General features: G+C 44.1%; 1 protein-coding gene across 3 annotated transcripts in view; it reads left to right on the top strand.

Moving 5' to 3' along the window:
* Positions 1 to 8,092, top strand: part of fam124a (family with sequence similarity 124 member A) — a 45,360-nt gene extending 37,268 nt beyond the window's left edge. For all 3 annotated transcript variants that reach the window (XM_080785427.1, XM_080785426.1, XM_080785425.1), the window contains one exon: positions 6,346 to 8,092. In XM_080785427.1, the coding sequence (XP_080641553.1) occupies positions 6,346 to 7,350 (1,005 nt within the window). In that variant the 3' untranslated portion in view covers positions 7,351 to 8,092. The remainder of the gene's footprint in view (positions 1 to 6,345) is intronic.
* Positions 8,093 to 18,117: the final 10,025 nt, after the last annotated feature.

Below are 18,117 nucleotides of genomic sequence, written 5' to 3'. Positions count from 1 at the left end.
GCTTGTAGATCGGCTATTTGAACTAGTTTTAAAGGTTTTCTTAAATAGTAAAAAAAATGGCAAATTAGTTTGGGTTAAGGGCAAGATGTAGCCCTCTCTGTCTTGCTCTAAATCTTGCTGAGGTCAGATCCATGTCTGACCTCATGGCTTATCCCAGATACCTAAGCCCTGACAGAGTAAATGATCATTTTGTAGCATACACGAGCCGGGGGGCGCATGCCGAACGGCACAGATTTCCGTCAAGAGAGACGTGGCCTTAAAATTAGGGTTAAGGGACTGACCTTTACCATGTCAGCAACCTCATTACCCAGAACCCCCTGCTGACTGTATGAGCGTCATCTGGCTGTGTGTGACTGCCCCACATGGAATACTATCGCCATTTTATTTTATTGTGTCAACTAAATCCACATTAATGCAAACTAGATTCAACATACTCAAGCCCGCACACATTCTAAATATGGCCACGGAATATTTTACCGAGCAAATGGACCACCTTCAATAATAATGATAATAATAGTCTTTATTGTCTCCACATCATATATTTTCTTTGTCATGGACACTTGTACAAAACATTAATAATTCTACTTGAGTTGGAAGCATTAAGACCTATTTTAACCCTCAATGGCTTCCTTTCTGAAAAATAACGTCGTTGTAAAAAGATTCACGCGTTTAGATATTCTATTTACAATGGGATGTGGACGGGAGCTGGTGCCACTTGGACGTAACGTAGCACTACAAAATGACGTCGGACTTAAATACTGAATAATTCTGCTCCCTGTCCTCTTTATTTCAACATAAACAACAACGTTCGTTTTCCTTATTCGTTGGTTATCCTTCCTTCTTTACACTTGACATTCATCCAAACAGAAAAGTCTTATGATTGCATTAACCCATTTCGACCGAGACCGATTCTACAAAATGTCTTCTAAATCCTGACAGTTTTCTGAAAAACCTGTTTCTATGTCAGTGGTTCTCATACTATTTCATGCAGTTTTCATAATCCTCATGGGGGCCGACATGCTAATTTGGGACCATTTAAAACGAAGGCGGCTTGCATGCTGTAATTTGCTACTAAACAGACATTTGCATGCACAAGGGCTGCCAAAGTAGGCTTTCTTTTGTTGTTTTTCCTTGTTTTTTCGCCCCCTCTCTTCAAAGTTAGACTGGGCCAGCTCTAAACTGACCGAGCCACGGCCCTGCATGGCCCAATGGCCCTACGCCGGTGCCAGAAACAAATGAACAATTATTTTACAGTTTTTGTTTGATTGAGTTTTCACACTTTTGGAGAGAAAAATAATGTTTTATACCTGCTCCCGCCCCGTTGTTCACAGAGACGAACACAACAATGTCACATGAACTCCACTAGATATTGCCGTGTTTGTAGCCTACATGTGTGCAAATGCACTGTTTTTCTTTATCTTTCTTTTGTCAAGACAGTATACACACAGTAGGCCTACCTGTAGGATACTAATATGTGCCAAGGATTGTATGCACAGATCCAACAATAACATCACTGTACACACAGTTGCGGGAGCGCACGCGCGCGTACACACACACACACACACACACACACACACACACACCTTCCTGTGGTCTCCCTCTGGCGTCATTACGTTGTAAATCACTCTCTCCTTTCGGCGGTGCGTGGGAGAGATAAGTACAGCATACAGCCACATACGTATCACCACCACTCCACCGCAAAGAGTACGAAGGAGAAGAAGAAGCAGCAGCAGCGAGGTAAAGGGGTTATAGGAGGGACTGTAAGAAGAATAACTCATTTAGGACTGGCCAGATTCTGCAAAATGTCTTCTAAATCATGACAGTTTTCTGAAAAAAAACCCATGTTTCTATGTCAGTGGTTCTCAAACATTTTCATGTCAAGGACCCCCAAAAATATATGTAATCGGCCGTCGACCGCCATCTGAAAATATGTTGTTCCAGGGAAGGTATGAGTTAAAACGCACTGAGTGCCACGCTATGAGCTTGTAGATCTGCTATTTTTCAATAGCTAAAGCATAACATAATGCGTTTAAACACCAAAAAGGGGTTCCCCGTCCAGAACGGGATAAAGGACCTGAGACCGACTGCAAAGCGAGGAGGTTGAAAATGAACAGAGGGAGCTTTTTGGTTCAGAGAGGAAAGGAGAGGGAGAGAGAAAGAGTGAGAGTGCAATGAGGTGTGGAAAAGGAAAACACTGGGGCTTTGTCACACACTCTGTCTCTCTCTGTCTCGTTTACACACACGTACAAGTTGTGGTTGTACAGTACAGTACGGTACGGTACAAACCAGTGTTGTTTTCGTCTACGAGAACTAAACTAAATGTCCGTCGACTACCTTTTTCCACTGATGAAAACTAAATGGAAACTACTAACTAAGCTATGATGACTAAAACCAAGACTAAATATACAGACGATTTTGTCAACAAATAAAAACTGGATGCATGCTGAAAATAGCAGATCTATACAAGCTCACAACACGTCGCAGCGTGACACGTTGTGAGCTTGTAGGGCTTGTAGATCGGCTATTTTCAGCAAGTGAAAAAAAGATAGTCATTACGACGCCAAAATAGATTTTGTTCGACTTAATCAACTGTAGATTTAGTCGACTAAAACTAGACTAACACTTTGAACCATTAACCTACACATACTGTACAAACCATTACCTTACAATAATAGTCTCTATTTTGGGGCAAATAACATTCAGCAACATTTGGGCCTAGTATAGAGCCCTTAGGAATCCGGTCTACTTAAGTATAGGGTTTAAATAAATAAATTGTGAAAATAGCCGATATATTGCATCGCCTCATCCAAAAAGTAATGGTTATTTCTGACGAGCTACAGATGATAAACTTAGGACAGTCACGTACGTTATTTTTAGGACAGGGGGTGAAACAACCGCTTGCAATGCTTATGCAGTTAGCCAGTAACATGTTTTTGTCGGAAGTTGCACCGAGTGCCGCGATACAAGCTTGTAGGGCTGCTATTTTTGAAAGATTGTGAAAATGTGGCGCAAATCTTTGAATATATATTCTTTCACAGTGAACGTTTTTAACTCACATCTTTGCTTCTGGGGGAGGTCCCTGGAACAACATATTTTCAGATGGGGGTCCACAGTGTCACGATGTGAAGAGGGTTAGGACCCAAACGCAGGACCGAGGCAGAGAGGCAAAGTAGTGGAATAGTAGGAGGTTTATTTCCAAAATCCAGGAACACGAAGATAACAAGAACTAGGAATACACTGGGAGTTCACTAGGAGCAAAACACTAGTGACAAAAAAACAATGATCTGACAAAGAACTGAAAAAACAGGAGAGTACACAGAGCACAGGTGAACAAAACTCAAAATCAAGACAGGGATTGGCTAAGTGACTAACAGGACACAGGTGGAGCAAACTAATAATCACAGGTGAGACAAGACAGGTAACAGTAACCACAAAGGAAACCAGGACACAAAATACTACAAAATAAAAGGAGCACAACAGAACAGTAAAACACTAACCCAAACTAGGAACAAGGAACACTAGAAAACGCAGCAGAAAACGTCACGGATCGTGACACACAGCCAAATACAGGCCCACGCAACACGCTGTCAGGCCAAAGCCTATAGATACTCTCTGTATGTGGCATGTGCCTGGACCACTTGGTGCCCCGTGACAGTTAATTCCTAATGTATTTTTGTACGTTTGGGTTCTGGGGGAAGACACCATTATTTATCTTTTGAGTCTTGAGGCTGAAATGTTTGGGAACCCCTTCTCTGACTATACAAGTATACAGCCTCATTTACCAATGAGCACAACACACTGCGAGGCATTCATCAGAGCGACGGAGAACAAACTGCTGTTTAATGGGCCGCTTATTTGACTACACGTCCACTTAACGAGGCCCTTACACGAGCAGAAACCCTCTTAAACGAGCCATTTGCTTAATGACGCATGCCATAGTTGCATACTATACACATGCACAATAGAAAAGTTAAAAACAGTTTGGTGCTTGGTACACTACCTGTCATAATTAAAGCTTGTTTATTCACTTCAGACATTCAGTGAAAAACAACCGCTGCAGTTTCTGAGGGGCGCTATAGCCCCCTCCTATGTCCAACTTTTGGTGTACGTCCACAAACTTTGTCCTACACGAACATTAAATTCCCATTTATGTCATAGTCAAATTACGTCAAATTTTACGTCCCTCACTTCCATCACTGTGTGATTTTCTTTCACTTTCAATACTTTTGTGCATTTACACTCAGTGACTGTTATTATTTGTGAACTTCAACATATGGAAATGTGCAAAAGGAAAAAAAAAAGCCCCATGTGCTCCTATGCGAAACCGTTGCCTGAGACAAGTTGGAAAGTACTAAGGTATTGTTTGGTCAGGAAACTGTATGACAGGACAGACATGAGGATAGCCGGCATGGGGAAGCCATCAGTTTGTTGAGAGGAGGACGACTACAGTATTTTGAGCTGGGATTTATTTGGTGAGAGTGGAAACATAGGCGAGAGACACGGTTCAAATCTAAACCGGAAAGAAGTGGGCTGATGTTGTTCTTGTAGGGCAGATTGATTTAAGAATAACGACATTTCACCATGTCTGTCTGTGTGTGTGTGTGTGTGGACCATACCGTTACTAAGTTACCCAATAAACCCCGTTTTGTAAATGGATATCATATCTGGCTATAGAAACTGAGTCACTAACAATGTCTTTAATAATGCATATAGTTGATTCCTGAGCTTTAGGAGATTCTCAGGTAACGGAGGTGTGATACACTGTGGGCTCGTCGGTTCTCAACACTGATAACTTCACCAGCTGTTGCTGTTTGAGTCTAATTCATAAACTAGCCAGGCTGAAACCTGGGGGGGGGCCCCTTTAGTGAGCCCAGGGGGGTTCCCTCTCACCCCCTTCTTCTTCGCTCCACTGCCTATACACTGCGTGTGGACCTGTCAGTTCGAGCGGAGGCCTTGCGGAAGGGGGGGGGGGTCGACGGGACTGAATATGTAGCCCCCCCATCCTTTGTATCCCCCCCACGACCTCATATTTCACTACGTTTACACTGACTTTACAGGCCACAGAACAAGGAAGGCACAAGAGAGGATTCCTCTTCTCTACGATCATGTTATACTTTAGCCATTGAGAAATAGCAGATCTACAAGCTCGTAGCGGCACCGAGTGCCGCGCTATACGAGCTTGTAGGTCTGCTATTTTTTTTTTTAGGTTCCAATTTTTGTTGCAACAAGAAAAGACATTTCATCAGTTCTGCCACAAATCTTTGAATATATACAGTATAAGAGAACGTTTTTAACTCAAATGTTTGCTTCTGGGGGGGGGTTCCTGGAACATGCTATATATATCTACATTTTGTAGAATTGTCTGCAGGTCTAAATGGGTTAAGTTGTTTTGACTTACAGTCTATATCCTATGCAGATGATCACCTGGGCATTTGTTGTACAATTAACGTCATTAACGTCAATGAGGAACTGCACTGCCGAACGAAATGGTCGTCCCACTATTTACCCAACTTTAGTGTGCGGACGGAAGTTGGCTGGAGAAGAAAAGAAAAACACCACACTTGTGTGAAGTGAGGGGTGCTCTTATCATACATCAGCCAGTCAAATCATCACATTCCGTGCTACAAACACGTGCTCAGACACACCTACACACAAAGCTGTGCATATAGAGAGGCTATAGCGGCGGGCCCCCTCAAAAACATCTGGACTCACCGTTATAACACAGCCATTCTGTGAACTGTCTACACTCCACTGTCAACATTTCCCACGTCTAATGGCTGAGTTTCATTCATGTTTGACAGTCATTGTTAAGGTTGAGTTCCTTCAGCAGAGCAAGGTTGCATACAGTGACAGCTCAGCATGCCAGAGGCCTGCGCTGAATGTGGAGCTGCTGTATTGTCCCTCCAGAAACAGGGCTATACTATAACTTGAGCATAAATGGTGCATTTATATTATAAATGCTCCATTTATGTTCAACTTAAGATGGCTCAGGGGCCACTCAGAAAATGTCCAAAAGTCCAAGGGCTGGAAAGCTAAAAATGTCAGTATTATTTTGAAACGTGTGCAAATTTTATTCTATAACAGACTACATGACTAGCCTAAAAAAATCATTTCTATCTATAAGGCCAAACCTCGACGAACAAAAACATTGTGATTAACGATGCGTCCCAGGCAGTGCAGCTGGCCAATCAGCACAAGCTTCTCACTCTCTAAGCCCCCAAATGCCACCAAAGAACAAAACCTTTAATTATCTGTAATATAGGCTACATAATAACAGTAACTACTACTGTACATTACTTTCCATGTGTTCCAATATATACTTTTTGTTTGTTTGTTGACGTACAGATCCAAGGCTCCCGCTTTAAAAGCAGACGACAAGACGCCAACATGGCCGCCACCATGTGCTCCCCTTTGGCCGCCGAGTCCCTCCTCTCCGGCCCGTACGCGTTGGGCTGCAGCAGCAGCGCTGCGGCGTCTTCCCACGCCAGGAACAACAACCGCAGGTACCGGCTGCAGGCGTCGCAGCGTACCGCCACCGCCACCTGCAGGCTCAACCAGGCGGCCTCTCTCTCTCAGGCCTCGCTCCCTCTCACCTGCGAGGAGATGGGCGAGGAGGAGGAGGAGGAGGAGGAAGAGGAGCAATGGGACCACCAACATCACCACCACCACCACCATCCGGACTCTTGGAGGTCCCCGTGGAGGAACCTCCGGTCCAGCTCCCTCTTCTCTCTGCCGGGCCTGGGAACAAGCTCCCACTCCAACGGATCGTCTCCCGCGCCGTCTTCCCCCGCGCCGCCCCAACACCTCCACTACACCAGCCACTCCCTCTCTCGCTGCGCGTCCTCCCACCTCGCCCCGCCCTTCCGGCTCAACGTGGTGGACGCGCTGGTCGGCGCCGAGGAGACGGACGTGGACACGGGCGACAAGGTGGACAGCGATGTGGACCTAACGGTGGTGTCGGCGTACATTAAATCCAGCCTTCCACGGACACAGACACAGGCACAGACACAGGACATAGGCCCTGCCGCCCCGTCGCCGGGCATCTCTCTCGGCACGGCCGTCGTCGTGAAGGCCTCTAAGACGGGCCGACCGCCGACCGTTCCCAAGAGAACGAGTAGCTTGTCCAGCAACAGCACTCTACCCTCTACCTTGCCAAAGTCGCGCCACCCCCAAAGTACTTGCCTGAATGCCAGCAGCAGCAGCAGGAGCCCCTCTCTGAGTGACTTCTCCGTAAGCCGGTGGGACAGTTCCAACAGCGTCAGCACCGCCGCCGCCGGGCTGGTGGAGGACAGGAGTTTCCAAAATAAACACAAGGAAGAGGAAGAGGAAGATCAAGAGTTCTACATTTGAAGGAAGCTGAAAAGGACACACATGTTGGGGCCAGTGAGGCCAACCGACTGTATAGCAGAGCAGTGACCCCTGGTGGCCAGTAATGACAGTACCACCAACACCAGGGCTGTGACTATAGAAGTTAAATCCTCCAGCACTTCTCTGCGCTGGTCTATTTAGAAGGCATTTTACATATTTGTGTTGACTGTTTGATGCTTTTTTTTTGTACGTAGACTTACTGTGGAGGATATTTCTTGTCATGTTTTATAATATAATTATATCTACTCTCTTCGCTTTACACATTTTTACAACAGTCAAGAGTATAATTCACAGCCAATCAGTAAAGCCTGGTTTGTACTTAGTTGCCTCGCCAGTACGTGTTGCGCACAGACATAAGCAGATCTGCAAGCTCGCAAATTCGCAATGCATTGTGCCCCACTGCGTTGCGGATTTGTAGATCTGCTATTTTCAGTGCAAGACAGCATGGGTATTAACTACTGTAACTAGTAAATCAGGTTTCAACTGTTTTCCCCTGTTTGCATGTTACATAATAATTATCACCTCTAGGCGATAATAAACCTGATTCTACAAGATACTGTATCCATTTACATGCGTTAGGGGTCTGTCCAAGTATTAAAATAGTATATAAAATAAACTTTATTTATATATAGCACTTTTAAAGACTGTTTTGTAAAGTGCTTTACAAACAAAAAATAAAAATGTAATATGCCAAATATGTGAATAATGTTTTCATCAACACAGGACAGGGCTGCATGAGAACGAGTTCATTATGTCAAAGCCCTTATAACGTTAAAAAAAGTTAAACGTTTCTAAAGTGAAAATACCCGTCATTCATCTGTGGACTGGACTATAATCAAATAAAGTGAAGGCTGCATATTCCATTCCATATTCTATAGTTTTAAGCAATGACGTCGAATGAAATAAGTATGCCGCTAAGAGGTTGAAACCGAGATGGACAATTTTGTCAACATAACTTTTGCCACAAATTGAGTGGTCAAAAATATTACCATAATTCAATTTAAATTAAATGGGCTTTATTGGCATGAGATTGCCAAAGCACAATACAACAATACAATCAAAACAGAAATGTACATTTGACAGTCAGAATCTTCAATAAGTCAATTTCTATGTACCAAGATCACTCGGATGCAGATTGTGCAGGAATACACACAATGATTAGTGGGTGGCTGTGTTCCATTTGATATCCATACATCCATAAACACATAGACCTAGCCCTAAATGTAGGCTACAGCAATACAGCATACTCATGGACTCCTTGTGTTCCATAGTATATCTATTCCAATGTGCTACACATTTTAATAGTATTTCTGCATTAATTAAAATCAGTGTCCTATACCTTCCGGTTCTGAAGCAAATATACTGGCTGTATAAAATTGTTATGTCCCTAATATGGTAATAATTAAGGGGTTTTATTTTGAAGCGATGAAGCCAACTTAACCCATTCTGAACGGGAACCCACGACACCCATCATGTCGTGGTTTAGCTATTGAAAAATAGCAGATCTACAAGCTCATAGCGCGCCACCGGGTGGCGCGCTACAAGCTTGTAGGTCTGCTATTTTTGAAAAATCGAAGAACGGCTGACATTTTTTTAGAATCTGATCTCAGGTTAGAATGGGTTAATCAGACCAGTGTGTGTCCAGCGGAAACCTCGTATGAATCTGATCTCAGGTCAGAATGGGTTAACAAACACAGGGAGGTGGCACTCACCTCTTCTTCTTCTTTCGTGTATCATCAGATGGCCAACTCAGTCAGTGTCATGCAGCCATGCCCTCGTCTCTGCAGGTCCTAAGTAGAAAAGGCCAGCTGCTGAGGGTGGGCTGTACAGGGGGCAGTCTGTGATGATATGCTCGGCAGTCATGTTCAGGCACGCCACACTCGCATGCCGCACTGTATCCGACAGGCCACACTTCTTCATGGATGACTTGAAGCGTCCCACGCCACAGCGCAGACGGTTCAGCGAGGTCCATAGATGGCGTGGCATGTCTTCTCCTTTAACGCCACCTGCTCACCCTCTAAACTAGTGGGAATACTCAAAGTTACCTACTGTACGTGCAATATGTGCAGGGTACCCCAGAACCAAACTACCATATTCCCTGTACCAACAGAAGGCTTAATGAAATGACAAAAAACTGAAAGTGTAACTTAAACAAGGTTCAGCAGGTCTGTCTCAGAACCTCTGTGAGGGCATGGCATGGAGCAATGTAAACACGGCTGCACTCAGGTGACTTATATAGGGTGATTGCTGAAAGGTTGATTGGTGGAAGGATGATTGGCTGCCCAACCAGTAGTGAGAGAGGCGGAGTTGAATGATGAGTGAATCAGACCCTGCATGGGAATAGGCAGAGACACAAAACAGCAAACAAGTGTATATGCCTGAATGGCAGTATACTCGTAACAAAAAGCATCGATATAATTATGGTCTATTCACTATACTGGCTGCAAACAGGCATCAATGCTGCATGGTCCAAGCCGCCTATTCCATGTTTGGGAGTAGGCTGTACAATAATAGGGTCTTTACTCTTATCAGTACAGTCAGTAATGCCATAGTGCATTAGATGAACAGAATACAAAAACACATTGATGAAAGGACAGAGATATTGATGACCAATCTACAAGGTTGTGACATTGTAGATAAAGATTTTCAGGTGGGTGTTTCGACCTCCAAACAAATGCTCAAAAATAACCAGTGACTCCAATTGGTTTTATTAAGCGACTTTTCCCCACGGAATATTGTTAAATCATTGGGGTGCGAGCAAATAATATCAATAAGTACTTAAGCAGAAATCAGGAAACCAAAAGGGGGGCCTGTGGAGATGCCGGTCAACATAGGGGGTCCCCTATTTTAGGGACGTCAAAGCTGCTCCCCCTCCCCTAACTGAAGTCTAATAACAACTATAACAGCCAACTCCAGGGCTAATGGCTAAAATAACAAACTGAATTAAGGTTGAGAGGAAAAAAAACGTATTTAACAAAACATGCATGGCGTGGGACTGAGATATGGCTGTGCCTCACGTGTCTGTCTTCATATACTGAGCAGGAGGCTGACTTTTATAGCAGGCTAGGCCAGGCTAGGCCAGGCTGTGGCAGGTCAGAACCTATAGCTGTAAGTGTGCCAGTCTGGGTGTGGGTGTAAGCACACTTGGGCTTCCATGCGCGGGCAATAAGCTGCTCGTGGCGGCATATGGCGTCTCTTCCTGGTTTTAATAGCTGGTTGGTGGGGCCAGATTCTCGGAAACGCTGCCGGCGTCTTCATGACGCTAAAGTGTGCCTGCGCTGTGTGCCAGTCTGATAGATTTAGCACGACGAAAAACACACCTTGGGCAAAAAATGGCCATAGCCGACATGACAAATGTGATGAGGTCAGCACACTTTTGGGCATATTTGGGCGAGTGGCTATGGCTGTTTTTAGCCCCAAGGAGTGTTTTATGTGCAAAACTAATGCTTGGAATGGATTCAGAATCACGAAAACCCCCTAGTTTGACATGTCACTTCATGCTACTTAAACTTAAAGCATAAGGAAAGTTTTACATTTTTTGATGTTAATGGTTATGTCACAAGAAACCCCTATAATAAATTGCTCAATACAGCCGGTCAGCATGGATTCATGAATGTATCGACACAATATTTTAGGCCAATAAAAAAAGAATATATACCAAATTTCCCACTTTAAACAAAAGAAGCCTGTTGGCTGCTCCATTCTATTTAGGCACAGTCGATTGAATGAATGAGTGAGTGAGTGATGTCATGGCCCCGCCCACGCAACAGTGGGTTTAAAGAAAAGGTTTGAAAGATGACTGGAGGACGAGACTGTGGAACATGCGACCCTACCATATTGCAAAATCCTTTGGTTCCCTCTTGTGGTCAACTTAATAATTTCATCTCTCTCCAACATGCAACTATTATCAAACCATATTTTAATTATTGCTGTATCCAATAAACACATCAAACATGTCAAAGTAATACAATCAATAATTGAGCAGTTGAGACGAATAACCATAAAAAGACAAGTCCATAATTTATACTGACTCCCCAAAATGCCTTATATCTGTCTGACCACTTATCCATAATTTATACATTATGATTAATTAGTGTGGACTTAGAGGTTTCTTCGTCTCAACATGCTCAGTTAATTTACTCTAGTAGTGTTTCAATAGTACGACTATAAACCCATTTTGGGCGGGAAGCCCTTTTGTTGTTTCGAGCATTATACTTTAGCTATTGAAAAATATCAGATCTACAAGCTCATAGCGCGGCACCGAGTGGCGCATGAGCTTGTATATGTATGAATATATATTCTGTCAGAGTACACATTTTTAATTCAAATCTTTCCTTCTGCAGGGGGTCCCTGGAATAACATATTTTCAGATGGGGGTCGGAGGCCAATTACATATTGGGGGTCCTTGACATGAAATATTGAGCACCACTGATATAGAAAGTGAAACATCTACGTAGGTACTTCAGAAAACTGTTTCATTTCGACGTCAGGCCTAAACGGGTTCAATTGCATAGTCACTAGTTAGCACAGTTTCATTGGGCTTCAACAGCTGTTTCTGTTAACGAGGTCTGCAGGTGGTTCCCTTGGGTGTTTTGGAAGTGTGTTAACAAGGTGTTTCGACGTGGGACACGAAGCAGCGCTGGCCACAGTACAGTAACCTCCCTGTCTCACACTACGCCGTGTAAGCACATTAACAGGTGTGAAGTGTGCTCTGCAGGCAGTCAGTGTAAAGAGGGAAATCCCATATATAATAGCACCTACTGTGGCTGTCAAAGTGAAGTCATCATGTGGGACCATCAGAAGAAAAAAAAACAGGGGATTCTTAAAATCTCTTTCTGGGAAGCACAGGAGCTACCCAAAAATAATAAGTCTGTCTTGTTAGACTGTAAACGGACCTACTGGTACTGTATATCCGCATGTCGAAGCCTTACAAAGTGTTGTTTTTTTTTTACTCTAATGATGTTTCCTCAAAGCCAAGACTTCCTCTTTCAAAAATGTTGTTTTCGCATGTATAGCCTAACTGGAAATGTTCTAAAGGAAAAGGAATGGCTTTTGTGGTATATTCAGTGCACATCGCCACGATCGACGGCCTCTTCGCAGATGAGTAAAGGCTGGCAGTGCACCGAGGCTATGGCGATGATGACCTTGTCGTGACTTCTTGCAATCAACTCTGGCTGATTCAAGTGGCCGATCGGCACAAAAAGGTTGTTAAAAAGGGTTTGTGGGGATGACTGATTTATCCTTGAGCAACAACATAATAGTCCAATTGCCAATTCGTTTTACTCAGGCTAGGTACGTGTGTGTGACCATAGGGTGCGACCGCTTAAACCATCCATGCCCCATCCCATGAAGGTTAACGACCTTAGGTTAATTAGGTTAATTCTGCTGCTGCTGTCCACCCAGATTATTTTTTGTTTGTTTGTGATGGTGATTTGGCTATACCTTTTGGCTACTGAGACTCTGGGAAGCAACAACACAGTAGTATAGGCATTCTCTCATCCTATGGTCAAAATGCTATCAAAACTAAATCTCGTCCCCCCCCCCCCCCCCCCCCCCCCCCACACACACACACACACACACACACACACACACACACACACACACATGACTGCAATATAAAGCTCAGCCAATATCTAAAAAAAACAAGTCCAGCCACAGATGTTGGATGGACTATTATTTTGACTTATGCCCAGGCAGGTAGCAGCTATAAATCCCCCAAGTTCAACATTAAGTGCAAACCTCTGTCTGCGCGGTCAGTCAGGTTATTCCCTGAACAAACATAATCTGTTTCCACATGCTGTCTTGACAGTACTACTGCGTGCACATTGAAGCTATACCCTGCAGCCATGAATGATTCCAGCTTTCATGTGGTCTAAAAGAACTCTACTATACACTTCTTACACTCAACAATTTATCCCACGGCCCCCGGAGCCTGGCGATGCGGGAGTGGGATGGGTCCCCTCACGTCGCCTCTCTCCCAGTGCCAGCGCTCGAGACTCTAATCCTCCCAGCGCTGTACCTGGCAGAACGCTCCCGCGACACCGGCTCACAGCGCTGCCTGGCCTCGTTGTTGCAGCTCCGGGCGGCGCCCGGCCCTAGCTTACCCATGAGCAGCCCCTGCTAATCCCTCCTCCTCCTCCTCCACCCCACAGCCTAGGCCCCACCATGCAGGCTAGCTGCAGGAGAGACCCAGAGCAGGGACACACAGGGCACAGGAGGTGAAATCAAAATAAATCAGTCAAAGTATATCCATGATGCACCCCCCAGAAGGACACTCACATCTGCATCTCGTGGATTTCTACTGCATCGTCTTTGTGTAGTGTTACAAAGATCTGTGCTTGGTATTAGAGAGAGATTATGATTTCTCTCTGTGTGTGTGTGTGTGTGTGTGTGTGTGTGTGTGTGTGTGTGTGTGTGTGTGTGTGTGTGCGTCTGTGCGTGCGTGCGTGCGTGTGTGTGTGTGTGTGTGTGTGTGTGTGTGTGCATGTGGACGCACACTTCATGTCCACCTGTGTGCCATGCAGTGTTATTTATATTCACTCTTGCAGAACATTGCACAAACCCAGGCTATATAATATGATCCAATGAGGAAGATCTCTGTTGTCATCTACAACAGCTTGAGAGGCCATGCTCGTCTAGCCAATCTGCAGTCAGCCAATCGGGCGATTGGACCCCCGCCTTTAAATATCACCGCCTCGCCTCTGACACTTAATTGCCATTCTCTTTTCAGTCTGCAACGATGAAGCAACCCACCTCCACCCTGTCTCAACCTCCATCCCCACCTCCACCCTGTCCCAACCCACCTCCACCCCCTACTCCACCCTGTCTCAACACACCTCCACCCCCAACTCCACCTTGTCATATATAGCGTTGAGAACGAGGTTCATCTGCTCTGCCACCACCAGCATCTATAGACTCCAATGCTCCAATGGGGGGGGGTTTCTCCCTCGCCAAAATGTTATGCAACGCCAATAATGAAACTGCAAATGCTACGCAATAAATCCATTAATTTCCAACAACTTGATCTCTCCTTTCATTGGAATACAGTAGGGAGAGCTATACTCTGGTCCTGTCTCTTTCTCTTCCCCACATACAGTACACCCCCACCTCCCCCTCTCTGTAGCGATCCCTTTACCAGATGTCCTGTCTGTCAGTTGGTGTATGTCCAGCACCGTTACTTTTCAGGAAATGGGAAAAAAAATAAAAAAAATACTAATATTTAGTTAAGCTCTTGTTAATACTTTTCACTGGTTAAATATTTTATAATAGGCCTATATAACCACAGACTTTAACACTATCAAAATGTATCTGTATAATCTATAACCTCACAACTATTTTTGTGTATAAAGTACAGTATAGGGCATTCGTATTTACAAAAACAAACAATCATACAAAGTTTGCCCTGCAAGAGCAACGATGTGGTTGGATGAAATTTAAGGAAGAGGAAACCAAACCTGGTGGTTTTTCGCTGCTGAGAACCCTCCTTCCTCCTCCTCCTCCGCCTCCTCCTCCTCCTCCTCCTCCTCCTCCTCTCATTTCATTATCATCCGCTCTGTAAGGTCAAGGGTCGTGGGTTGTAGGGGACTGGGTTGAAGGGTCTGAATGGAGAACCTGGGGATTGTCACCGCTAGTATAGGGATTAAATTGCTGCCATGTGGGGAAAGGCACAGGCATAGCAGAGTCACACACTCATCAGCGTATATATTTAGGAACAGAAACTCATGGAACCGTAATCCTCTGGAAACAAAGAGTGGCACGCACGCACATACGCACGCACATGTATACGCACACACTTTGCACACACATATGCACACATGCGCGCACCAACCATGCACGCATCAACCATGAGTTTCTGTTCCTACCCGTTATTTGACCTGTTCTTATACTGTGATATATGTGTTCTCCCTATTCTCTATTCCCTACTCTAATTACTTGTGCAAGCAGAGGGCGCAAGTACTAGCAAGCAAGCAGAGCGTGCAAGTACTAGCCCAGGACGATATTCGATGCGTATGCACCGTGGATTAAAGGACCCAATGCCAGAGTGTAATTGGTTTTCGATGGTGACGTAATGACGATATGTGTCGGGGGAGGATTAAAGGTAATGCTCCTATGTATACACGTCATTTGCTGGGACGGTGCATATCGAATATGCTGGGACGGTGCTATACGCATCAAAAGTGGCGCAAAGTAACCACAGTATACCGCTAATCAACTTACAAATGACATATACATATATACACAGAGGCATTTAAGATTAAGTCAATTTAAAGCAATTGACAATTTAAAATAAATAATTAAATAATTATACTGTATACGTGATAACATATTTTATTTCAGTTTATATATACCTTTTTTTCCATCGGATATCGATGATTTATTTTTCTTTGAGAAACTAAAAAGGGATCAAGAATAATTCTAAATCGATAAAATGTATTTATTTTATAGATAGAAACTTGTACCATACCTGTGTAACCTTATGCCCATGCATTTTCAAATTAAACTATGATGATAACTAGGTGTTTCTTAATTGTCTCTGCGATGACTGCATGCATTCAGCCTCAAATATGTCACACCAAGGGCCACACACTCCACCCTGAGCAAATTCCTTCCACTTTGAACCCGGCCTTTGTGCCGTTTGCTTTTTCAATTAGTCCGCAACCACAAATCATCGTTTCTACCTCACAAATTGTGTTGTCGCTCTCTCTTCATCTTCCGCATTGTTTGTCGGAAGGCCTCTCAACAGGCCTTCAAGATAAAACAAGTTGTTTATCTTGGCAGCAGTTCAAACAGTCTGTGGTCAATTGCCATGACATCTCCTCTATCCCAGTCCTTAAAATTCCAAATTCCTGCGTCCGGAGCACTCGGAACATTTGGTTTTAAAGAATGTGGCGACTCCATTTATAATGAAGCCAAGTCGGCTCCACTAATTAGTCAAGTCCTCCAGTAATGGGCGGAATCCCAGTTAAACAAAGCAGCCAAATACCTGATGGCTACCAATCATCTCCCTAGTGGGAAAAAACATAGAATGTGTTCTTTTATGCTAATTGTGGCGGGGCCATCAATTAAGATGGCTGAGGGGCACTTGCTTCTATGTGTAGGCCTAATACAGAGCATAGCCTATTATATGGCTATAAACTAAATCTCTCTGCTGTCGGGAGGAAACCTCATAACTGTTCAAATGTTCATTTTTCAGAAAACAAAGCAATACAACCTCATCAAAGTTGGTGTTGTAACTTTATATATTGTCAATTACTTCCATGAGAGGGGGAGAGGTGGTGGAGTTAGTTGCTTTAGCAGGCATTTTGAGGGTCCAATCATGGAGTTAAGAGGTTTTGTCCAAAGCACTTTTTTACTACTTTCCAGTAGTTCAACATTTTCGAAACAACACACAGAGGTAAAGGGTGTTCAATAGCACTGATTTATGAAAAAATAAATAAAAAAAATCTAAAACCTCAATAATTGAGTTATGAGGTTTCCTCCCTACAGCAATGAATATTACAGGCCATGCCACATTTTCTTCAAATCTTCATAATGAGTCTGAAAGCTATAGGCTACTTTAAAGGGTTATTTTACTTTTAAACACTTATGGGCTTTTAATGTCTTTTGCATGCAGAAGCACGAGGTTGTGGTCTTGGGAGCTTGCGCTCTGACACATATGACGAAAATTCCCCATTCATTGACAATGGCATTTAATGTTAGTGTTATGTTAGGACTTAGGACAGAACAGAATCTACAATAGCTGTAGGCCTATAGGAAAAACTAAGCAAAGAATACACTTCTAAACTGTATTGACGTAATATTCTCCTTTCATTGTCATTGTGTTGCTAGCCGATAGCCGATTTGCTCAGACACATATGACGTAAATTCTCCTTTCATTTTCAATGGCATGATTCAATGTTTGTGTTAGGACAAAAAAAAGTCTTATAGGCTACACACATATGACGTAAATTCTCCTTTCATTGTCACTGGCAAATGTTTGTGTTAGGACAAAGGGCTGTATAGGGCGGGGCTAGGGCCCCTCAAAAATGAGAAATGTTTAAGTGAAATCCTTTCAGGCTGCTCCAGGGAGTCCAAGCTCCAGCGCTGCTGAATGTGGGCCTACTCTCTGTCCATAAAATGACATGACAGCACTCAAGAACTCATGGGAGCTCAGTGAGCCGAGGTGAAAAAATGGCAACAGGTGGATATTGGCAGGTGGACAATAATGCCAGAGAAAGGAAACAACAACAGTCAGACAATTATCTTGTGCATTCCACGCAGCAGGTCGACTAGCCTGATACCAATTATCAATTACAAAATGCTGACACGGCACTTTTCTTTGATGTCAGGAGAAGAACGCCGCAGTTGCATTCCAGTAAAAGCCCCTATGACGGTTCCCTATGACATCTTTTGATCATCACAACAAAAGGCCAATGACTTTGAACTGCGCCCTCTCTCTCTCTCTGTGTGTGTGTGTGTGTGTGTGTGCGCGCGCGCGCGCGTGCGTGCGTGTGTGTGTTGTCGCTCTTTCCCCAGCTGGTTCGGGATTTGCTGGCCAGGGACATGCCTCCCTCCGCCTGGCTCCTTATAGCGCCGTGGTGGAGAGAGGCAGGAATTCTGGCCGAGTGGTACGGACATCGCCGACAGAGACCACTAAACGCGGAGCATTCCCTTTTTAAACGAGGTCTCATGACTGCATGCTCCCTCATGCAATAAGCAAAGCAAAAGGGACAGAGACAGAGGGCACAACAAAGTGACTGACAGGGAAGG

The sequence above is a fragment of the Protomyctophum bolini genome, assembly GCF_963924005.1.
Source record: "Protomyctophum bolini genome assembly, chromosome: 16".
Classification (NCBI taxonomy): Eukaryota; Metazoa; Chordata; class Actinopteri; order Myctophiformes; family Myctophidae; genus Protomyctophum; species Protomyctophum bolini.
This window is presented reverse-complemented; position numbering and strand designations above follow the sequence as displayed.